The following is a 24,912-nucleotide window of genomic DNA, read 5'->3' as shown; positions in this document are numbered from 1 at the left end:
GAGCCTAGCCGACCCGCTAGTAGTGCTGTTGCCCCGCCAGTCAGTGAACAACCTGGGAGTAGACATGCTGAACCGCCAGGACTCTGCTTAGGTTTTTCCTGAGTTTCTGGAGGCGCTTTGAGTTATGACGAGGACCGTATTTCAAACCGAACCGGTCTCTGGTTACTGAGTGGAAAATCACAGAAGCAGAAAATCGGTTGAAGGGAAACAGTGAAGCCAGCCAGCGAGCCAGCCGAGCAGCCGGTCTGACAGTCAGCGTGTGGGAATGGCAGCTCCCCGGCCGATAAAAGGCATCCTGAAAAACAAGAACAGCGGGACAAACGTCAAATCGCTGCCCGATGAGGTGCCGGGGGAGAATCCCGAACAAGCCCCTGGACTCTCGGATGATGACCAACAGTAAGTTTCCTGCTTGACTGTCGTGAGGTTGGTAGCCCGGTGTCGTTAGCTAGCTAAACACTTGCTAGCCTCTGTAACGTTACTCCCCTGTCGCGCTGTAACGTAGAAGCTGTGTGTTGTTGTGTGTTGACTATCGGATGGTTTCTCCCCCCTGATTAAAAAAAAAATAAAAATAAAAAATCTTGATGGTATGTGTAACCAAGAGCTGACGTCTGCCCCACGGAGACGTTTGTATGGCGAGCTTGTTCGTTAGCCAGCAATGTGTTAATAACTAGTGTAAAGCACTGAGCATTGTGTTTGTCAGAGATGCCAAACTATAATAAAGACTCCTACTGTGGACTTAACTTAGTGGTAATTAAAAAAAAAAAAAAAAAAAAAAAAAAGGTTAGGAAATGAACATCGTTAAAACAGTGACAACCCCCTTGCAGCCATGACCATAATAGGGCAAATTAACACCACCTTTAACAGAAGCCTTTATTTAATGGAATATTATTTAATCCCTAATCATCATGTCCTCACATGACCTTTGTTTGATGCTATAGCTTACCCCTCCTGTGTATCTGTAAGTTTTTGACGCCCAGTGGTGTTTTAGTAAATAATTTAACCGCTGCAAGTCAAGTTTTGTACACCATCAAAGTTAATTACATCCGGAGCTGTGAGCTTTCTGTAAACGACATTATCAAGCGACTGAGAATATAAAAGCATGCAGCGTATGGATAGAAACTGTAAGGCTGCAACTAACGATCATATGGATCAGTCTGCCGATTTATGTTTCTCTAGATCAATCATTTGGTCTGTGGAATGAAAAAAAAAGTGACAAAATGCTGTTCCCACCTGCACAGGATGCTGGTTTTGTCTGACTGAGAGTCCAAAGCCCAAACATATTCATTTCGCTATTGTATAAGACAAATAGAATCAGCAAATCCTGCCATTTGAGATGCAGGGACCTGGGAATGTGTAGCTTTTCTTCTCTTAACATTTTTTGCTTGAAAAATCATTGAAAGGATTAATGGACTATTGTAATAGCTGCCCATTAATATTCTTGTCTATCTAGTCTACTGGTCAATTAAGTGACTACTTGTTTCCTAGTAAATTGTGAATTGCCGTAGTAAATTGTAGGTCAAACACTGCATTGTATGATACGCTGTCTGCTACAGATTACGTAAGAGTGAATAAGATCTAGGCCATTTACAGTACAAGTATTGCTGTTTTGGATTTATTGCTTAAGCCTTAAACTAAAAAAATAGTACCATATGTGTTGTTCAAAGCCTTTAAGGGCATTTTGAGTCGATAAGATAGAGTGGGTAGACAAAGCAGAGCTCGGTGTACCCCAAGATATATATCTGGCAACAAGCACTTGATGTTACATGTGACACTGGCAGCTGTGTTACAGGCCTGCACTGGCACTGAAGCACCAGTCTGGGTCAAAAGAGGCCTAAATCTGTGGTAAAGAAGCTTGTAAACAAGACTATTCTGATCCGATAATCTCTACACCTCTGCTCTAGTTCATCTACAACCATCTCACAAGACTGCTGTTCAATATTCAAAGTTACCATTAAAACTCCTGTCAAGTCCCCTTATTCCAGAACACATCTCATGTGCCCTTTAGTCCAGGCACCTATTGGATGTTTTGTCAGAGGACATCTCACATTGCTTGGCGTAACTTCTGTCCTGGTGCTGGCCAGGGCGTCAGTTTGGCTCATTCAACCTCTTACAGCAGAGGACGCTTGACTAAAATATCAAGCGTGTTCGATGGCAGTGCCCCCACGTCTCAGAAGAGGTCAAGAGCATTGCAGGACAAATAATTTGGGGTGTGCCAACAGAGTCAGAGTTTAAGGGCGCGACTAGATTCTAGAACGATCCACCAAAATGTAGACTGTGAAAACTCATCTGGGACTGCTGAAATAATCGTTCTCTTGTCCAATAGGTGCTTGGCCTTATGGTTCAGTTTATGACAGCTGGACGTTGGCCTCTCTCTCTGTAGTAATAGTTGGGTTGGGCAGTATGACCAGTTTTAGGAGATCAGTTTTTCAGGAGATTTAGACTGTGATTTTAATTCATTAAAAATGAGACCTCATACAAATTAGGAGCCATTTGAAAACGGTCATGTTTAATCTAAGGTGTTTTTGATCATTTAGCTCAAAATGCATGTCGCAGCTCTTGTTTTTTATATATATATATATATCAATATCACAATAATTTTGAATTCATGAACCATGAATTTAAGCTTCATGATTATATTTTCCATATGTCCTGCCAGTTACTTTGAAAAATAGCCAGCTATTGTTTTTAGTTGGAGGAGTCGAACGTTGCGTGTGTGATTTATCATCCACTGTCCAAGCGATGGCCCTTTCTGAGCTGCAGCGTCAGAAATTAGGCCATTGAAGGATGACAGTTAATAGTGAATTCCATTCCCAGCGGTGAATCAAGCTGTTTCTGTGTTATTACAAAAATAGTCTCTCTTTGAGTGACAAGGTAGTAGAGGAAAAAATAATTTTCTTGAAGGGTCTTGTGTGCATCCAATTACCATATCCACAGCCTTCTCTCAAGAGCCTTGCCTTCTTCTCTGCATTGATATCAATGACGCTGACACCTTCACTGTGGCAGTGAGACATAACGCCCCAGGTCACCAGACCCTGTTCTCCCTGTGCTCTCCCACAGCCACCTCGCAGTCTCCTCTCGGGCCCCAAGAAACACTGGACACAGAGTTCCCAGAGTGATGCTTGTAAATTAGGTTGCATTTTTGCCAATATACATCATAACTGAACAGTGTAGCTGCTTTTTAATTACCTATTTGCGGGAAAAAAAAATTTCTTTCCTTTTGACTATCAAACATTCCAATTATCTCTGCTTATCTGGCACGGGAGTTCAAGATAATCACACATAAGGATGTAAAGGAGGAACGGTGTGGTTGGGAAGGAAAAACACAAAACCTGATAACACACAAAATGCTTTTCTTTGCATAGATACTGTAGCAGTGACACTATAAAATTATGAAGAAAAAAAAAAACATTGATATTTTTAGACGTGTTTGTCATCTGGGAACACATCTATGAGTGCCTGAGTAAAAAAAAATCCTTAAGCAAAAAAGGGTGCAGGTCTGTTTAGGTAGTTGCCTTATGCTTTAATGCATTGCTGGTTCAAATCCCATCAGTGTTTTTCAAAGTGCCCTTGAGCATGTTTATCTCTCTGCAAAGCACATCTGCTAAACTACTTTAAAAACAGAAGCTGAAAAAAAAAAAAACACAAGTTGAAACATGTTGCCAACAGTCAGGGCTTAAAATAGGTTGACGTGATTAATTCTAAAAAAAAATACATACACAAACAGGGGCTTTTAAGGTTTTTATCAGAACTGAATTCTGTCTGATTCACAGTCAGGGTGATGCATTAACACCACCCACCTGCCAAATGCTGCTAAATCATTGGTGCTAGCTGGAGAATCTGCCTCCTGTTTACAGTTGAGTTGGGCAGTATGATCAGTTGAGTTTTTCAGGAGATTTATATTGTTTTTTTAATTCCCTAAAAATAGGATGTAATACAAATTAGGAGCCATTTGAAAACAGTAATGGTTTATCTAAGCTGCTTGTGATCTTTTAGATCAACATACATGTCACTTCTCGTGTTTTATTTTTATATTTTATATTGATTACTTTATATATACATATATTTTATGAGTTTATGAATGTTGAATGTGTGATTTATCAGCTACTGTGCCCCCTGCGTCTCCCACACCAGCAGGTCCAAAAATTAGCAACAGTCGTCTCTGAGCTGCAACGTGAGAAATTAGGCCATTGAAGGATGACAGTTATTAGTGAATTCCATTCCCAACAGTGAATCGAGCTTTTTCTGTGTTGATACAAAAATAGTCTCTCTTTGAGTGACAAGGAAGTAGAGGAAAATAGTTTTCTGGAAGGATCCTTTGTGCATCCAAGCACCAAATCCACAGAGATGAGACGAGCAAGGTTTGTCCTTGCTGTAGCATCTACGCTGCTCTTGTCAGCTCTGTGTTTAAAGCAGAAACACACACACTCATACCGGTACGAACTCCTCCATTGACACTTAATATGTTTTTATTTGCATGTATTTAAAAAAAAAAAAAAGAAGCTTTTATTTTATCATCCAATTCCATCTTTTTTATAGCTTCTTACACACAGCTTGATTGTGAATTTTTCATAAACCCCATTTTTCTGACATACCCAAATGGTGACTCTCCAATGTCAACCGCAATCCATTTTGACAGGACTGGACCATTCGACTTGCATACAAACAAATTCTGGTATTTCAGTGTGATATTTCACATAAAATACTTTGAAGATTCACAAGCTTTCTTTCCAGCATTGTTCCAGACAGCACTGCTCACACTGAGCGCGACAACAGCTCAGGCATATTTTCCTTCTTAACAGCTTTAAATGTGTAGAACATATCACATTGCCTTCTTGCTCTTTCTACAGTACCCCGAGGATAGCCTGATCTAGCTCTACAAATACCTACAACCCGGCATTCATCTGGTCTACCACCTGTCCATGTTTAAACAATTCAGCTTCTCACCGCACATTTCTAGTCACAACATGGAGCCAGAAGATGTAACACTCAGTGCTTGCAGTCATTATAGTGCACCTCTTGATGCCTCTTTTTATCACCTGTTCAGTTATCTGCAGAAGTCAACCAAAACCAAGATGAACGACTGGAAATGCTGAATGATTGTGTATATTTTGTTACTAAAGACATAAAGAGTGGGGAAAAACTGCCATCATCCCACTGCGACAACGGAAGTTGGGACCTTACAGGAACCCACACGTTCCATATGTGTATTTTTTCCTTGTAGCTTCAATTCTGTGCATTTATCCTACTCTTTTGCGTAGTCTTAGATTTTGCATAAACAGAAAGCATACAGGTTGCACTACGCACAAACATTACTCACTTCTATACCAACAACAGGGCGTAAACTTGATGTCCTTCGGTATTGTAGGGCATTGCAAGGCCTTCCCTTTTTCTTTTTTTTTTTCTTTTTTTTTTTTTTTACCCGTCACAGACTTTTTGTTATCCTTTCAATCACCCACTATTATTTAGTTAACAGTGATGCATAGCCTCACACCCAGTCATGTATAATTCATGGGTATGTCCATGAAACTCAATCTCTACTTCACTGTCTTGTGAGCCTCATCCCGACTGTGTGATGGACAGTTTGACTGGCAGGCAGTGAATCTCTGACTTTCCATAATGTGGACAGAAAAATACCCCTCAGACAACTTATCCTCCTCTGTGCAGGTCAGTTGAAGTTAACCGTGGGCACAGACAGTTAAAACTGTTTCCCTATTGATGAGAAAAATCTTGAAGCCAGAACCAACAGGTGTCAGAACACCTCTGCTCTGCAGGAATAAAGGAGGACAAGTAAAAATACTTAATCTCCCTCTTTATTATCTCTTGTATTCTTTATACAGAGGCAGGCAATAAATCCAGTTAATATGGGTGTAATTTTATTAAAATGAAATGAAACATTTTTACCTTTGTAATAATAAAATGTGTGGCTTAGTTGAGATTTAGATTCGGTACAACCAGCAATCATTTTACATGTCAGTTTTATGAATTAAAATCCCCTGCACATTTCTCCACATCCTGACCCTACCACAGCCACTGATGTAGCCAGTTATTGTATCCAATTTAGTCCTTTCTCTTCCCTTCTGCATCAACCTCTCTTCTGATGCACTTTTTTCTTTTTGGTTTGGAGAGATGACAAAGGCTTAAGAAACTGTTTTAGGCCTAAATCTAGTTGGCTATCTATCAAACTTTGTGTAATCTTTTACTGCGCTACTGCTGACTGAGGAATTTGCACTCGTGTTAAGTGTTTACCAACACTGAATTCAATAATTTGCATGGAGTTTTTTTTTTTTTTGATATGTTTATATGGCTGGAAAATAGAGAAAGGTCAAATAAAATAGTAATAAAATAAATAATAATTTATTAGAAGTTCCCCTGTGGCTGTGACTTTTAGCTTGATACAGTATGTGGAGTTTGATACTTAGTGCATTTTGACCAGTCACTGTCTCCAGTGTAAAACAAGGGCCTGCTGCTGGTGGCTTTGTATTGGAGCTCACAGGGCTGGACCTTTCCCCACTCCCCTCTGACTGTGCTACCTGATAGCACAGCTCAACTCTCGGTGATGACTCACTCTATTTAATGAGTTCTCCTGAAGCGTTATGTCGCCAGCTGTTGACCACCCTCGAGAGATAGTCACCATCATAAGAGATACAGCTCTATATTTAGTGAGTGCCGGTGGTTGGTGCTGTGTTAGGGGGGTTTTTTTTTCCCTTGCAGACGCAGGTGCATCATCATTGTATTACAGTTTTTGTGATGATTTGAGTGAGTGGACTAGAGTGGATTTAAAGGCAACATCAGTTTGGTGGAATTAGAACATGATTGTCCGCTTCTGGATTGTGTAACTACAAACACACCAGAGTGAAGCAATACACACTCATTAACACCCAGCATCGCAACACACACATTATCTCCCAGATGTTAACACAAAGTAGGAAAAGAGTGGTGTTTATTTCCCTGATCTGAGCTTGCTTTTGAAAAATCTGATCAAACTAGAAAACTAGTGACTGAACCTATAGCCTGTGTTTTCTGATTTGATTCTTAAGGCAAATGCTCTTACCTCCATCAGAGATTTTTCACCATCTTGTTTGTCAAGAAGCAGGATATGAAATCAAATTCATTCTTGAACAAAGTCCTAATAGTGTCTGGAATACATATTTTAAAATGGTTGTATCACTCTGTGTGTTTAGATCCACTTCTGGATCCAGATGCAGATAAAAACAAACTTTACAGGAATTTTGTTTGCATTTTATCCAGAGGTTTTTCTAGTTTTGCACGTGCTGCAGTAACACAAACACACCCAACAACGTAGCTACTTTAATAGAATGAGTGTGCTTTTTCAGTATGTTGGTCAAGGACGTTTTATCTGGATGAACAACACTGACCTACCTGGCTGCCTGTTTACAGAGTGGTTTCTACAACCATGCAGCCTTTTTCCAGCTGCCCATAAGCAGGTCAGCATCTCATCATTTTGCCATTTCCGGTCAACTAATGTGCAGAGGTCTCACTGAAAACTTTTCAAACTTAATGACAGGAAGCTCTATTTCCATACCGCTGTTTGTTAATCCTTATTTGTTGCACGAAACCATTTCCCTTTTTTTGGTGTGTCAGTTTGAACTGATGCAAGCAGAGTAACTTTATTATTAGAATTACTCTCTCACTGAATTAAGAAAGTTTCTTATACACTAGTGCACCTTTCCCCTGATGAACACTAAGCAGAGGAAACACTCATCTTAGACACCTGCTTTTCCACTGTCAAGTCACAGTCATAAAATTTATGCTGTATACATCTACCTTTTCATCCACTTGTGCACCTTTGTGCAAGCTTTTAAAGTAAAGCTAAATACCAAATTAAGTTGCCAGAGTCAATGTAGCATCCAGGGAAATCAACTATGCTCAGCATCCACAACCAAATGGATTGATTTATCGACCACCCTCCATGTGTGCGTGTTACTGTGTCCTGCAGTAGTGCACGACATCTTATCTCTCCAGCTCAAAAAATGTATTTTATTTTTCTTCGGAAACTGTAGGTAGTGCCATACACGTACAGTTTGCCATATGGGACAGTGACAGAAAAGAGTTTGAAAATTGGTTTCTTACACATTTTTTTGTGATTGGCAAGTTACCTTTGGATTGTTAGGACTCCCCCCTCCTTTGGTGCTCCAAGCGGGACAGAACAAATTATATGGGTATTTGCAAAAATCTTTATGAGAGCGGCAGGGGAGCTCTGCAGGTTTGTAGCAGCAGGCAGAGGATTTAGCCTCTCTGCTCTCCCACCCCCTGCCTGTCTCCCGTGATACCCGACCTTTTGTTCCATAAACAAGGTCAGGGCTGATGTACAGTACCTTGGCAGAAGAGGCCAGAGAAAGCCTGATAACTCCTGGGAGCACCTGGATTTATAGCTTTAGGTGTCCATTTAATTTGTTAGGAAATTAAAATGATAAAAAAAAACCAAACACTGTGCCAATGAGACAACAAAAATGTCAGAGCTTTGCAGTGCACTAAAAAGAGGAGCGAAATTAAGAATTTAAAAATTGTGATAATCGAGAGAGCACAGAAAACAAATGAAGTCAAACCTTAGAAAGATAATATAACAAAATCCATGATTTGAGGAAAAAATAATTTGCAGTGGGAAAATGATTTTTTCACTGTAAGTTAAACAAGAAGAGAAGACATCTCTTCTTCTCCCCTGCACTATAATAGCAGACGTTCTCTTTATCCTCTCAAGCTAGAGTTCTCATTCGGTGCTGATTTAGTCTTGGTTTCTGTTCATTTCCTCTGAGGATTTGAAAGGGCAGCAAGGATTAGTATAATTGTGAACAGAAAGCCCTGACGGAGCATGCAGAGGTGACAACCTTTTATCCCAGATGAGAGTGGAACCATTTGGGGGATTAGGAACAGGTTTGTTTGAAAAAAATCAACACTTGTAAAAGCGATTGTATCAAATAAGACTGATGTTAAACTGTAACTGTTGTTGTTGTTGACCTTGTTCACTCACAGCTGATCAGCTTTAGCACTCACTCAGCCCCTTCCCCGCATCCCTGATGGATTACCTTGACATAAAATCGAATAGCATGCCACTTCCTGAAAGTCTTAAGAAGCCAAACTGGTGCCGGTGACATTTTGGGGCTTTTTTATCTGTGTGTTCCCAAAATAATGCAGTCCGAGAAAGAACTGGGGCATGTTCAGTCCTACATTAAATCTGGTCACTCTTCTCCCCGGAGGATGTGGTGGTGGGTGGGTAGCTGGCGCACAGTGGTCCACACTGAATGTCATTCACGTCTCACTGTTTTGTCTTTGATCCGTTTACAGGAAGAAATCCCAGAAATGGGATGAGATGAACATCCTGGCCACATACCATCCAGCCGACAAAGACTACGGCCTGATGAAGATTGACGAACCCAGCACACCTTACAACAGGTCAGAGGCTTCAGACTAAATTTCCCTTTGTCTCTTTCTATTGATAACACGGTAAAAAAAAAATGGATTCATTTGATCTTTGTTATGTTTTAAATAAGCCACCTGCAGACATTTGTTTACCAGAGGCTTGTGAAAACGTACACCTCCATTTACACTAAAAATATTTCCATCGAGAGCACAATAGAATTGACCCTGAGATGAACAGGTAGCCTGTTTAAAGGTCCTATCAGTGCCAGCGTAGGTGAGTTAGGATGGGGTGTGTTGGTGTTACAGGGATGTCTCAGCAAGTTTGTAATCCAATATGTCGGTGTGCTGCGGGGAAGGTCACCCTGTCACAGACTTTTCCCCTTTCTCTCCTCGTGGTCCTCTTCCCTGTCCTCCTCACCACCTTTTGTCCTCTCCATCAACTTGTCTGTCTGCTTTTGTTTGTGTCTGTATTTCCTGTCCTTCCCGATCTTTCCTCCCTCACTTTCCACTTATCTTTATCCGGTTATTTCCTCTCTTTCAGGATGGTGGGGGACGATGATGATGAGGGTGCGCTAAGTGACTCGGACGGCCATGCTGGACTTGCAGCAGACGACCTGGCATCAAAGTAAGAATGAAACGTGAACGGAGGCAAAGCGCAAACCAAGTACAGAGATGGAGAGGAAGGGAGAAAGCAGGCAGTGACAGAAGAGGGATGATTAGGTTGGCCACAGTAACAGCTCTGCTGCATTTGTGGTTGCTGGTACTTGTGTGTAGCATTTCAGAATTTTATTGAAGCAGGAATATAACCTGGGAATGAGAGAAAAGTCTATTGTGCTGTCAGGTGTGTGTAGCCCAGATAAGCCACGCCTGAACACACACACACACCATTGTCCTTGTCCTCCAACAAGAAGGAACAAGAATAACAATACCTGATAGAGGTGTATTTACTGTTCAGCCTCTGACGTCCTAAGGTACTTAGTGGTCACTTTATTGTGATATTACACAAAGAAACATTTTGGACAACACATTAAAAGACTACAGATGGAAAAAAAATTCTTAAGTATTATATTTGTCCCTCTGGTGTACCTTGATCTTTCATACTGCATACTCCAGTGCCAGAAAGCCAGGCAAAAAGCTATGCCATGTAGGTTTACACACACACTCACAGACAGGGCAGGCAGTGAACTCACTCCCAGACAGCACTGCTTTGACTGCCTCTGACAGTGCTCCAGGCTGCGTTCACTAAATGCATCTTGACAAACTTCACCCTTTTTCCACTGGAAGAGAACAAAGCTGAGAGAACCGTGGTAAAGGTCAGCAGTATATAACCTGAACTCAGTTCAATTTGGCGTGTTCTCAGACTGCTCGCTGAGCACACACCAGCGTGTCTCACTGCAGGTCTGTTCAGTTCAGTGGCTTGTTCAAGAGGGGGAGATATTTAAGGGTCATGGAGAGAGCAGACACAACTTGAGAAGTTCTCAAAAGGAAACATAGTTTTTGCTAAAACTTACAGGACATGTTGCAAATCCACTGTCCTTTGAGAATATGACAATTTGGGCCACCTTAAAGAGGCCATGCGTGTTTATTGTGTGTGTGTGTGTTCTGTCTGTTCGAATGTATTTCTAAGATACTTAGTACAGCAGTAAATTGAATATTAGTGCTACAACTAAGAATTATTTTCATTATTGATACGATTTCCCAAAGCCCAAAATGATGTAGCCTATTCAAATTTTATTTTTTATTTTTTTTGAGAAAAAATCTTCTATTTATTATCAGATGTGGAATATGCATATAACACCCCTGTAAAAATGTGTATCTCTTCCACGCATTATCGCATAAATTACAAACCATCAGTCATGATCCAAACCCCCTTGTAACCGTCCTGTGCTCTGTGTGGAGGTTAGCAGTAGGCTGCCTATCGGTTTAACATCATCTGACAGCATTTCTTTGTTCTCATGGAAAGGCTTCCTGCATTTTTACTCGCAGCCACACCAACTGCTGATCAATAAACAATGGGTTGATGGGTGTTTCCCATCAGATGTGAATTCCAGGGGAAAAAAAGAGTTATGCAGTGTGAGGTAAAGCCCTGAATCATACTGGCCAACCGGAGAAAAACAGCAGTCGGTTTTGTACCACTGTGCTTCCACAGTACATGACACTGAGATATACTTACTTTTATTTATTTTCATTTGCTGTATTTAGAGCATCTTTGCATGAACTAAACTTTGAGTGGAGAGTACAAAGAGTCGAAACCACAACACAGTGACAATAGAATAAAAACAGTTTAAAAAAAAAAATAGAAGTAGTAAGACATAAGAGAAGTAGCAATAAAATAAAATAAATGTGCTAAGGTTTTGTCTTGTATAAAAGTCAATTTTACTTGCAGGAAAAGTCCACTGGAGTTCAGATAATGACAGGTAGCCTCAATAGAAACACAATGCAGCTATAAAGCAGCTCTGTTGTGTTTTGATTAAGAGCATCAATGTCATATTGTCTCACTCTGAAAATCTCACCATGTCCATAAGCTGTACATGAAGTATATCATGACGGCAAACTCATCGCAAAACTTGCATAGTGTTGTGGCAAAGTAACTCTGAGGCATTGTCAGTAAGCTGAAGTAATTGTGGAGCAGGACAGTGAATAACATCTTTGCCTTCTCATGTGGCGATCTCACCCTGAGCCTTTGAACTCAGGTCTGTGTACAGTACATATATCACTCAGAGCTGTCTTCTAGATTGTAATGGGAGCTTGAGTAGTGTATTTGCTGTGGGCCATCGTGCTTACATAAGTGCACTGATGCAGGGATGGGATGAGCTGGTTTGAGTGTGTGCGCCACAGAGAGGATAGTGATTAGCTCCAGGCTTGCAAGTCAGTTAGCCGCCTTTGTTTACTTGCGTACAGAGTGCCTTCAGTTGTTTTACACTAAACCCTCCAGATAGTAGAACAGCTGCTCTTTTCCTTTGTCCTCTTGTTCTTTTCTCTCTCCAACATCCACTCGCAGTCTCTTTTAATCCAACTATGCTTTACCTACCTTATACCTAATTCACTTCATCACTTACACCTCCTCTCTTCCCTCCTGTCTCTGTCTCTATCCCCATCCACCTTGTATATGTGATACCATTATTTTTGCATTTTGAAACTAGTGAAATAGACAGTTTCCTGTCTGGGTGAATCAGGTCAGTTTGTTGCAGAGCAGTAGTGCAGTAAATGGGAAGATTCCCCGAGGCAGTTCCACATATTCACAACCATCCGTCGAGCCATAAACCATTATTCATTTTGTTCCTCTGCTATTAAAGCTCTTTGTGAGTGTGAGAGATGGGGATAGTAACTCTAGTTATTTTTGTCTCATGCATGAGTACTCTCACACACTCTCACTGTGCCTACTCTCTCCTCCCCCTTGCCTAGCATCTCTCCATCTGTGTACGTCCAATGTCTGTTTCTCTCGATTGAAAGACTTTTTAGAAGTTTTATTTATTTCTCCACAGTGACTCTAAGAGGAGTTATGGCTGATCTCCTGTTTCTATTCGGTCATGTGCTCATTTAATATAACAGGAATGAAAATGGGAAAGGAAATATTCTTCAGAGGTAATAATGGGAAATATCTTGTGCTTATTTCCTGTCCCTTTCCTTCTGGTTCTGTCTTCTTTTAAAGGCTGGTGGCAGCAGAGGGTTCAGAGCCTCGCTTCATGAAGGAGGAGGAAGAGAGCAGTGAGGAGGAGGAAGAGGAGCTGACTCCTGAGGAACAAGGTAAACACATAGATTCTTATTTTTTAAATTGACCACACCTACTGGTGCCTCTATCTATGATGATGATGATGATGATGCTGTGTTGTTGTTTCAAAATTGAGCAGCACAGTCATAACTCAACAGCTAAGTGAAAGAGATGTGCTATATATCCGTATCTATGGCAATGGCTGTTTCTGTCGCTGATTGCAGTGTCTTCTACCGCTGCGAGGGAAACTAAATGCAGAGTCACACTCACACACCTCTCTCTCAGATGCAGAGTTGCCAGTAGAGCTGCATAACAGGTTCCATGTGTGCCAGTTGTTTCGTGTTTATGTCTGAACTCTACAGGTAAAAGCAAGAGAACAATCTGTAAACTGCAAACCCAGTCGATGTAATCCATCTGCGGAGCTGCAGCTTCAGCAGTTTTTGACACAAAGTTGTAGACGTGCCAACTTGCGCCACCTATTGGACAGTTTTAACACCAGTTTCAGGGCTGCAGGTGAAGACGCAGATTACATTTTTTCAGATTAAAGAGAATGGAAATTGAGAAGGAAAGTTTTTATGTGAATATTTTTTTTTACGTTCAGTTCTTTATGGGATTGACGCAGAATACAAGACAAACTCTGTCAGCAGATGTGTGGCAGAATAGTACAGACATGTCAAGATAACCACTATAACCATATCTGCCTCAGGAACTACACTGCAGTAATGAACCTGTTCAAATAAACAGTTAACTTAACGCTGCTTCAATAGACCCGGTTCTGTTGGGCTCTGTTGAAGCCATGCCATATCAGTCTCACTCACATCCACAGCATCCAACTTGTTTTTTTCAGTGCAGTTACTGTTGATCTCAACGTCGCAGCAAACACATGAAAATTCACTAAAATAAGCCTCGTCAGTTCCCTCCCCGTGCCCTTTGCATTTGAACCCTTTTAAAGTAAGTTTGTCGTAGAAAGTGTAGAGTTGAAGGGGAGGGTTTTATGTTGCATCTACCATGTGTGACTTGCAGTGAGTACATGCATGCATGCATGCATGCAGCCTTTCCATGGATAATAATGACCAAGTTTAACCATTGTTTTTAGCAGTCAGGATATAATGTGCCAGCAGTATATTTAACCACCCTAAATTCTCTGTGCACCCATTAGCTTATGCAAATTCATTTCAAATGTGTCTTCCTCCGCAGCCAAAAAGAAGCATTTTCAGATGATGAGGAAGATGCACTACAACGAGGGCCTGAACATCAAGCTGGCCCGCCAGCTCATCGCCAGCGAACTAGAAGATGACGAAGATGCAGACGAGGAGATGAGGGATGACACAGAAGAGGCGAGGGAGGACACAGAGGAGACAGAGGAGATCAATGTTGACCCACCACAGGAAGGTAAGGAGAGGAAGACTGTGTTTCTGTGCACATTTGGAGAAATAATGTATTGAGTTTCCAGTCCAACATGTCTTTCAGTGCATAGAAAGAAGCATGGTGGTGTAGTACAATTGCAAAATGTTGTACAGTGTGTTACAATAAAAGTATATACTGATTTATTTTTAAATTCATTTTTTTATTTTTATATTGTGGTGTGTTCTGATTCCAATCTAGCAAACCTGATCTGGGTATGTCTACTAATATTTCTGAATAAAACTAAGACCACAAAACATGGTGTAAATTTACTGGGTCCTTAAAGCAGGCAATGACTTAGTTTTCTGTTTTGGGAAAAAAAAAAAGTTTAAATGTTACATAAGTTTCATAAGTGTATATGAACTCCAAACGAAGCATAAAAAGGCTGCGTCTTGAGAATGAAACACTTCTAATGCAGCAGCCTAACTGTGCAGCAGATGAGAAGCATTGCTTTTTTTTTTTAAGGAAGTGATGTAACCCGTTTGTATTCAAAGAACGAACAGCAGCAAAGAAATGAGCGAGAGATTTACATTTTCTATCTTTCAAATCTAATGTCTGCCTGTTTGTCACTTGTTTGTTCTCCAGCTGATTCTCTGGACTCGTAGATGAGGCCCCTCACACACCTTCAGCTCTGTGTGTCAGCTCAAGATCCAGACAGACAATGCTGCTGCGCTGTGTTTCAACGCTTGGCCACAGAGCAGACACAACGCTTCACCACCCATGTAACACCCCGCAACAGCCAATAACCTCCCGGTCACCTGTCTGTCTCGACTATTCCTTAGAACTGTGCAATATAACCCTCAAACACACTGTTTTTTTACCTCCCAGAATCAGTACAAACACACAAGTGAAGACTGTTGGTCCCTCCTCCTCCTCCCTCCCCTGTTGCCAAGAATTGCTCCCTCCCACCTCCTTTGGACTGAAGAATATCTGATCCTAAAAGGAGGATCAAGGCCTCTAAAACAAAGAATGAAAGAAAACTGTCAGATAACCAGAAGTCCCATCTGGTCACTGCACAGTCCCTCTGCAGGCAGCAGCGCCAGTACGTCAGCCTTGGAGCAAGCCAGGGGGAACCCCACGGGCTTGCTAAAGGCAAATCCGAGACATGACAACAGCGCTTTTCCTGGGTGCGCTTCAGACAGTTTTATTTAGTTTTGCTTTGTGACCCACCACTCTGTTGCAGTTTCTTTCCACCCTCAGTACTTTTTGTGATAAAAGCTGACCAGTTAGATTGTTTGTCTTTTTTAAATTTTTTGTCCCAGTACACATCCTGATAGATGGTGACGGCTTACTTGTAATGCCGTGTCATCGGAATTAGATTATTTCACTTTACATTGGCCTAATGCTGTTATGATGAAATAATTAAAGTTTAGAGTCTATATATTAGTTTCTTATAGTAAATGACAACGTAGCTTGCACAATCTAAATTTCATTATTAAAAAAAATCCAAATTGGACATCATACAGCTAACAATACATACTGTTAATTGACGCATGTACACCATAGTGTCTAACTGTGATGCCTACAGTAAACTGGATAGATTTTTGCTTATGATCAAGTAAAAACACAGATTTTAAGTATTGTGTTAGTACTTGCTGAACTTGCCAGAATACTACTTATTTACTTTCCCTCTTTACAAGCAAGAACAGCCCACCAAACCTCATTTCAAATTCTGGCAATTTTACAAACATGTATACCTCTCAGGACCAGAATGAAGGTCTTTCCTAAATTGAATCCGCTGATAAATCTGGCACATAGTCAATCAAGAGGCTTTTTTTTTTTTTCAATAAATACTCAATAATTAAAATTTCTTTGCATTTTTTTTTCCTCCTGCACAGGAAAAATATTTTGTGAAAGATGACTGCAGGACAAGTTAATAATCTGTTAAAAAAATGTTCAAAGCAGATGTTTTTCCTGGAAACGATATTGGCACTTCAGACATTTTAGTTCTTTAGTTCATAGGAGGGACAGACTGAAGTCCCACATCTGAAGTATAACGTGCTACTGATAAACAGGACAATGTCCTGTAAAACATGGCTCCCATGTTTAACAAGTTACAGCTTTAAGCACCAGGCTCTTATGTAGATCTGACAAAGAAGAAACCAGCGCTCACTGTGCTCTCGCTCAGATCATTTGTGTGTTTGACGTCTCATCGTGTGAGCTTCATCAGACAGCATTTGTGAGTAAATTATTGTGAGAAAGCTACAATCATCTAGTTTGTATTTAATTTCTCACCCGACTTATATGACATGATACTTAATTTAATGTTCGATCTACGTAAGTGTCTTGTAAGATGCAGCTTGGGAATGTCAAAGAAAGAGTTGTTATTGATGCTACTGACATTAGTTAAAGAAGATTTTGGTGGTGGAGTTAAACCACTGAGGCTTATTGGAGGCATGTCGAGGATTTTTGCTATGTTTAGGGTTCCTATAAGTGTAAAGAAAGTTACAACAAAGTCTTAAAAATGTTTTGAGAGAAGTATTAAGGAAAAAAAATAATTTTTCCTGGTGCAACCTTTACTTAGCGCTTAAAACTGTTGACTGAGTTTGTGGAGAATTATCTTCAGCTACACACTGTATGACTTCACTTGACAGTTCGACCCTGAGAGAAACGTATAACATGAAGAGTATGTAGGGACCCTGAGTCTGTCTTGTGTTGTGATCTCTTAATTTTCCATCAGACCCTTTAATTCCTCACTGTGATTGGAAGTGTTGCGTTTTGTATTATGGAAATACAAACCATCATAAACCAACAGTATGACTTCTGCAAATGTCCCTTTGCAGTTTTTTTTTTTTTTTTTTGTTCTTGTAGTTTTGTATTTGGTGGCATTTTCTCTCCATGATAAAGGTGAAAGAAACTCCTTTTAACCATTTCCACAGACAAACAAGAACTCAGTGTAGTGAGCGGACACAATGTCCACACAGTTAATTAAGTCACGATTGTTGTAGAGAAATAGGAATATGTGTGGAAATACAGATGTCAACTGTGTGGTTGTCCTCTATTTTGGTCACTGAATCTGTAAATGAATAGAAAAGACAACTGCAGAGAAGCTGAGATGATTGGTTTAGCTTCTCACTGAAGACAAAAGGACAATGTTGTCCAATACATGACTGACGTGATCACCCTGTAGGTGGTTATTACCTGTCAAATGTGCCTCTTATGTATTTATGTACATGTGTGTAAAATGAACAGGTTATGCTCCATGTTATTGTTCTCTGTCCAGTTCCATTGCCTCATGTTATGTCTCACTGTTTGTTTTCGCACCACTTCTGCCCTGTTTGGTTTGTTTTCTAAGGATGATAGACTGTTAAGCAGTCCCATGACTCTGCACTGTGTGTCTGTCTCAAAATGACGTGGATCTTAAATCCACACGTTTTTTTTTTTTTGTATTTGCAGTTTGCATGTTCTTAATCATCAGAATTGTGCGAATTCTGTTTTTGTTTCGTTTCCGATCATTAAACAAATGTTGTTAGGAACTAGATGACTCTTGTGGCTTATGTTTGATCTGAAGTGTCAGATACCTATAAGGTGAATGATGCTGTCTGATTGAAGCCTCTTGAAGACAGAGCCAACTTTGTCTTTTCTCTTTTACACAGCTTCTCTATTACACATTGTTACTTAAAGTAACATCATGTGAGTCACTAATTGGTGGGATTGCCGACTGAAGGGGGGGGGGGGGGGGGGGGGGGGGGGGTGTTCAAATCCTCTTAATCTTTCTCCTCTTTGAAACTCAGCTGCTTTTGTGTACTTTCAGCTAGAGACTTCATTTCTCCTTTACACAGATCCAAAGACTTTCAGCTATTAAAGTTGTGTTTTGCTTTATGCTGCCTTTTGTAGTTTTCCATTTATTGCAGTTTAACTTTTATGCTTTTTCTGACAGTTTTTGAGTTTATAATGGGTGTCTGCGGGAGGAGGTTAGAGTGGAAAATGTCTGACTCATCTTCACGGCCACACATTTCACTCATCACACATCGTTTTTGACCAGAATGCAGGCGAATCTGTCTTCTTTCATACAATGTGACAACCAAAGCACCGCAACACACAGAATTTCAGCTATGTCATTTAAAGTGGTGGGAGCACCTTCCAGCAGCCCCATTCACCCTAAAGTCAACTTAGAGCAGAAAATATTCAAGATGTAAGCATTATAACACAGATTAGGGTTTTGGTTCTCCTCAGAAATTTTAAGTTCCACAAACAATTAACCATTTCTCAAATTGTGGCAGTTTTATGTTAAAACAACAACAAAAAAAGGGGGGTTCAGCATAAAACGTCAACAAATAAAGTTTTTGTTATGTTGTCATGTTTTGTGAAGTGTGTTGTCTTTAATGTTGTGTTCTTTGGGTTGTCTTAGTCACGGTTATGTGGCATTCATGCGATTTTATGTGACAGTGTCTTGCTCTCACCACCAGATGGAGCTGTTGCACAACACGCCTGTCATTCCTCGTCGGATTTCCAGTCATTCTGACGGGTTCACGCAGAGGACCGTGTTCGTGTCAGGGGATAACCTGCGCGTTTGGTGTAAGCTGGTGTGGGTTTACAACTGAAGTTTAACGCATCATCTGGTGTTTCATTCAACCGCAACGCACCGTTTACCGCAAGCGGTCGATGGGTTTGTTTCACCATTGGATAAGATAACAAATATTCAACGCGTTTGTCTTGTTCACATTTTTGTTACTTGTAACATATGCGCTTTAAGGATGTTTGTTTATTTAACGCTGCAGTGGAAAACACGGCGGAGTAGGAAATAGGGCGTCTGTGTTGACGTTAATTCCTATGGATCAGGAAGGTCCTGTCAACTCATTCAAAGATTGTGCAGACAAACACTGAGGGATCACTCCTGCCCAATTTCCGTTGTCGGTTAATTTGGTACCATGTCATTCCAAGGCCAGAATTACAAACACCATATTGATACTGATACATGGGTGAATGCATCAATTATAGGCTACTTCAGAATCCATTTCATTACCACTGCCAGACCTTTCTTTTTACTATTATCAGGGAAATTACTTATGCAGTGCATCTTAAAACACAAGACAATTTTTGCTTTCAATACAACAAAATGTTTGTCATTTTAAAAGCAGCATAAAGGCACAAGGTGCACACAATAAGTCCAAGTGTCTATGTGCACAGAGCGCGATCTAATGTGAGACAGATCCATTTTGTCCTACTGATTTTAGTTTTGATTGTAAAAACAAACTCACAACAAAGTATCGTGATTGCTGATGCTTAAGGTGTTAACATGTTTGATTCATGCATTTTCAGCTCAAAGTCACAAATCACACATTTGCCTCGAAGAGCTTTACAATCTGTTGGGCTTCATACTTAGACTTTTGATTCGAATAAGGAAAAGCTCTGCCCAGACAAAACCTTTAACCAGGTATCTCTCAGGAGATCAGCAATGGATACAGAGCACAGAAGCAGGGTCATAATTTCTCCGCATTAATAATTCTTCAGTACAGTATGCTATAGAGAGCCTAAGTTTCGCACCACAAAGTTTGCCTTTGAACAAACCCAACCATCAATTGGTTTTGACCAGAAACCAAAACAAAAAGGACAAAATTTGTTTTATTATTTGCATTTGTTCAGCTATTTTATTTATTCCATTAAATGTTCAGTGACTAAAAGTTGAACGTAAAGCATAGGAACATAGCAGATAACACAAATTAGCATACAAACACCCCACGAGTTCACATAAAACAACATAGTGTCATCAAAGACATCATATAAGGAAACCATGAGTATGTCCAGCAGTCATCAGCAAATCTAGCCATCAGTGCTGAAAACAACATCATCACCCACCTGCAAACCACCCTTTAAATAAATGTGCTACATATGATCTAAAAGTATGATTTAAAAGTAGTCAAAAGGAAATGTCTTACTCTAAACACACTGTAATGAGCTCATAAAATACCCACCATGTATGTGCACATTAACTATACTCTAAATTATATCTGAAATATGGACAGAGCCACCAATCTAAATCTGCTGGTGGTACACATTTTGTTTTTAAACTGATTTTGTAAAAAAATAAACCCACAGAAGCGCGGCACATGCGCGCTTGATGGTGATCCCTCCTCCCGGTATAGACGATCTGTGTATCTGTAGTACGTGCGGTGAAGAAAAAGCTGCTCTCCCACTGGCTGTTATGACCTAACCAGCTCCCGGACGACACTCTTGCTCTCGCCGCTGACCGCTGCGTCTGAGACGGTGTGTTTAGTGCGTTGTTTGTGGCGCTCTTACATCCAGCACACGGTCGTTTATGGTCGCACTGCCGCGACTTTTCACTCGTAGCTGCTGGCCTCTCGGGCTAGCTGGCTAGCAGAGCGGTGACAGAGTGGAACCAGCTGGTCGGACCGAGCAACGGTAACGTTAGCAAACAAGCTAATTAGCCAGAAAGACTCAGCCTGGATTATTGTCTTTAATCAAAGAGAGAGCAAGTGTGCGGGGGTCAGTCACTGCGGCAAAATGAAGATAACTGTGGATTTCGAGGAGTGTTTGAAGGACTCCCCGCGGTTCAGGTGAGTGCTGACGGCCAGGGTTTTTGTCCCCTTTTACTGATTATTCATTTATCCCAGGGAAGAAGTGTCCAGCTAGCTGCTTTACGCTAATCAGCAGTAACCAGCTAGCTGTTTGCTGCCTGCTACTTTTCTATTTTTGTCTGTAAGAAAGCTGCGGCCAGCCGGCAGGCTGCCTGATGGGGTTAGGAAACCAAACATGAACTCACTGACTAGTGTGATGAGCGCATATGTGCATTGTCAGGCTGCACCAGCGCCTTTTTTCTGTTTATAAATTATGTAACCATGGAAATATATTAAATATGAATGCGGGAAGTTACAGTCTGCGCCAGTAGCCTTCACTGGCCATTATTACATTTTCAAATTTACAGAAGGACGCTGATGGACAATTTACCCCCTGATCCAGTGGCTCTCTTATCAGGTCTGCTGTGTTTTCAAGTTCACCAGCTTCACATTTTATTGTGTGATTTACATCAAACTAAACTATACTGGCTAAAATACCTGGAATCATATAATCTTGTTGGTGTTTCTATTGGCAGGACAGGGAACTCACTCTCCCATCAGCCACAGCAGCTGGTTCATCCAAACATTTCAAAGCGACTTACTAAGTTAGTGTGTCACTTACCAGTATCCATCTAGATGAGAGGGGCACCTCTCAGTATTGCAGCTAACAAGTGTTTTCATGCTGATTAACCTGTCAGTTAATTTCTGAATTAATCGACTATAAAATGGAAAATAGTGGCCATCATAATTTCCCAAAGCACAAGTTGACGTGGAAAAAATGTTGTATTGTCCAACTGGGCTGCAGCTAATGATTATTGTCATTATCAAATAATCTACCCATTAATGTTTTGATCAAATGTCAAAAATGGCAACCCCAAAATACAATGATATTTGGCAAAAACAGTAAGTTTTCTTATATAAGGGGCTGGAATCAAACAATATTTAGCATTATTTCACAGCTTTTGCAGTGTCACTAATAATTTATTATTAGAAAAAGTTAGAGAAAAAAAGATTGAATTATTTCAGCTCAAATGTCCGACCAACCATCCACCAACCAACCAAAGACATTTTGTTTAAAATAACTGAAGATGAAAAAAACTTTTTTTAGTCTTTTAAATGTGGGAAATATTCATGTTGAGGAACTTGAAAATCAATGAACTATGGGTGTTATTGCTTCTACAATTAGTTGATTATTAAAATAGTTGCTAATTTTAGTAAGTGTTTAGCTAAGCGTAGAACCTCTGAGTAATGGCTGGATCCACTCCAAAGTGTAAATGAGCTCCTCAGCAGTTTTGTCAGGTGGTGGGTGTTTATGTGATGTATTCCTGGCAGCAGAGTCACTTCTGACATCATCACTTACAACCTCTTTTTCCCACTTTGTCCAGCCCTTAAAGTTTTGTAAAATGGGATGTTTGCTCTCAACTTCCTCCTCACTCCATTTGCGTCTTGGAGAGGTTTGATAAAGCGCCTCCCTTCTTCCTCCCTCAGCCCCCACTCCCTCTGCTGCTGCTGCCGTAACATCCTCTCTCACAAAAACGAGGAACAGATGTTTGAAAGTTGTTTGCAGAAGAACGGAGCAGAGATTTTTTTTAAGCAGAGCATTTCCTTTAGGATCACATTCATTCTTTGAATAAGGGAAAACTTTCCAGGCAGCTGTGTTACTTGAATATGGCTGGTTCAATACTGGGGTGATAAACACCCTTGAGTGTGGCCAGGACGGCTTTGGTATGAGGAACTCAGCCATTATATTATTGTTATTAAGTGGGTAAATTTAGCTGAACAATCGAATTGGTCTTTTATGTCCAAGTATTTCTTAGAAGTGTGGCAGCTGGTTGGTGTGTTGGGCTGCAGCTGACGAATATTTTCGTAATCGTATTCGTTGGGAATACTAAGTTTCTTTCCGTCTTTCCATCATCACCATCATTGTACATCCACTGACTTTTGATTGATTGTGGATAACAGAGAGCGCAGAGTCATTGCAGAAACTTTGAAGCGCCCCGTGTCAGTATCAAACAAAGCAAGGAAACTACTTTGGCTGGACCGCAGACAGAGGTTGTGGCGAACAGACATTGTTTTTCTGCAACTGAAACCTTCAACCAATGACTTTCAGGCCGCAAATGATACCATTTTCCCATAAACTTCAAAGGATATCTGTTCCCTGTTGAGAGTCGGTCATTTATGTATGAAGTTAATGATGAATAAATAAATAAATAGTACATCATCAATGGCCAGCTCCAAAGTCTTTATGGATTCAGAGAACTTCTAAACGTCAATATCAGCACTGTAGGCTGGATGGCTGTCAGCTAATTCAATTCTGCAACAATATTGCAGCAATGTCAAAAGGCCCAGTATTACTCACAGAGGTGTTTTCACTTATTTTGCCTAATTAGATCTCTCTTGGGGCTGTGGCTGTGTACAAATGGTGCTTGATTCACATGTCCCTGACCTTCCTGTGACTTTGATGCACCTGTTTTGGTCGAGAAGTTTGACCTTCATCACTCTTATTGGTTCATGAAGTTTGTTGACCTCACATAACTCCAGCATTGCTCCATCCATTCAACCTGAGTAAAAGTTGCTTGAATAAATTAAAACACCTGTGTAAAAAGTATATGTGCAGCCACAAACTTAAAACGTGTAAAAATATTGTCAACAACTTCAAGCTTTGTCACTGAAGTCATTTTTCAAGCAAAACTCTCAAACATTATCTAGTTCCAGCTCAACTATGAGGAATTGAAGCTTTTCTTTTGTCCTGCGAGAGACTAATCAGAATGTCTTTCAGTTTTACGCTGTTGTTCAAATAAGAAAGCAAATTTAAGACATCATTTAGGATTTTTTCTTTTTAAATGGGCATTTTTTTGTCACTGTTGTGTGACATCTATAGACCAATAATTTATTGATTTTTATAGGGAAAATAATCTGCAGATTAATCCATGATGAAAACATTTGTTAGTTGCAACACTGAAACAAATCAAACAGTAGCTCATCTTCTGTCTCTGCAAAAGTAATTAACTCTGCCTTTCTGTTCTTAATGTCTACTTATCTAACCCTTAAAATTTTTTCTGCACTGCTGTACGAACTGAAAATTAATGAGAGACAAAAATACAAGCCAAGTCAACACTGGCCACTTCCTGACATGTATTCTCGGATACATGGTCATTTCAGACTTTCCCGCCATAGCTTTTACCACTCTCTAGCAAAAATATACATTGTATATCAGAGATGCTATATTTATAACTGCAGTTTCCTAATAAATCTTCTCCCTGGAAGGTGTGCTGTACTGTATGTCTAAATTACTGTATACATGAAGTTTCATGTGTGAGGAAACATGTAATGTGATTCAAACTTGCATGTTATTAGCACCTATTACAAAATAGTAGTTTTAAACCTCTATCATAGGTTGTAGCACAAAATGTATCATTTGCAAAAGCAACCATAATACTGGTGTGTGTCAGTGTTTTGCTCTGTGTCTCTGTAGTTTTAGAATAGATGTCAATATTTGAGCACTCTCCGATCTGTGTTTAATCACTTTAATCTGATCAGAAGCCTCTTCCCATAATAAAAGCCAGGTGTCACAACTAAGCACATAGCCCCATCTCTATCTATATTTTTATTGACCTTTGCCCTTTGGGAGAGTCATCTGTCAATGTTTCCTGGCTTTTCTGTCTACTGTGGGTTCATCCTGAAGGGTTGGTTCTGATCTGAATTTTTCACAGCACAGTTTTCCACTTTGACCACCATCATTTTACTGTCATTTTTCCAACCCCCACTCATTATGCTCAGCCAGAGAGAGGACAGAGCGGGAGAGACAGAGAGAATGGATGAAAACATAGAATATACACCAGCGTGGAGCAGCTCTCACTCGCTCAACATCTGTTTCCATTTTGGTGTTTGCTTTCAACT

The 24,912-nt window shown here is 40.3% G+C and overlaps 2 protein-coding genes and 1 long non-coding RNA gene across 4 annotated transcripts in view; 2 read left to right on the top strand and 1 right to left on the bottom strand.

The window, feature by feature from the left end:
* LOC139627259 (uncharacterized) overlaps window positions 1-24,912 on the bottom strand; it is a 33,002-nt gene that overhangs the window by 1,547 nt on the left and 6,543 nt on the right. The window lies entirely within an intron of this gene.
* On the top strand, window positions 36-17,970 carry ppp1r2 (protein phosphatase 1, regulatory (inhibitor) subunit 2). Its single transcript, XM_071488034.1, has 6 exons — window positions 36-396; window positions 9,304-9,411; window positions 9,920-10,003; window positions 13,031-13,125; window positions 14,288-14,482; window positions 15,080-17,970. The coding sequence occupies exons 1-6, from the start codon at window positions 266-268 to the stop codon at window positions 15,097-15,099; spliced, it is 633 nt and encodes a 210-aa protein (XP_071344135.1). The 5' UTR covers window positions 36-265; the 3' UTR covers window positions 15,100-17,970.
* acap2b (ArfGAP with coiled-coil, ankyrin repeat and PH domains 2b) overlaps window positions 20,553-24,912 on the top strand; it is a 51,395-nt gene continuing 47,035 nt past the window's right edge. The window contains exon 1 of one of the 2 annotated variants that reach the window (XM_071488031.1): window positions 20,553-21,012. In XM_071488031.1, the coding sequence (XP_071344132.1) occupies window positions 20,960-21,012 (53 nt within the window). In that variant the 5' untranslated portion in view covers window positions 20,553-20,959. The remainder of the gene's footprint in view (window positions 21,013-24,912) is intronic. The other variant, XM_071488030.1, reaches the window with a different exon arrangement.

This window comes from Trachinotus anak, unplaced genomic scaffold (assembly GCF_046630095.1).
Source record: "Trachinotus anak isolate AG129_WGS33_773 ecotype Australia unplaced genomic scaffold, CSIRO_AGI_Tana_v1 ptg000010l, whole genome shotgun sequence".
Classification (NCBI taxonomy): Eukaryota; Metazoa; Chordata; class Actinopteri; order Carangiformes; family Carangidae; genus Trachinotus; species Trachinotus anak.
Note: the sequence above shows the minus strand (reverse complement) of the source record. Positions and strands in the feature narration are given on the sequence as shown.

Coding starts and splice junctions, on each gene's coding strand:
- ppp1r2 (XM_071488034.1), top strand. CDS start 266: ATGGCAGCTCCCCGGCCGATAAAAGGCATCCTGAAAAACAAGAACAGC. Junction 397..9,303: donor CTCTCGGATGATGACCAACA/GTAAGTTTCCTG, acceptor ATCCGTTTACAG/GAAGAAATCCCAGAAATGGG. Junction 9,412..9,919: donor CCCAGCACACCTTACAACAG/GTCAGAGGCTTC, acceptor CCTCTCTTTCAG/GATGGTGGGGGACGATGATG.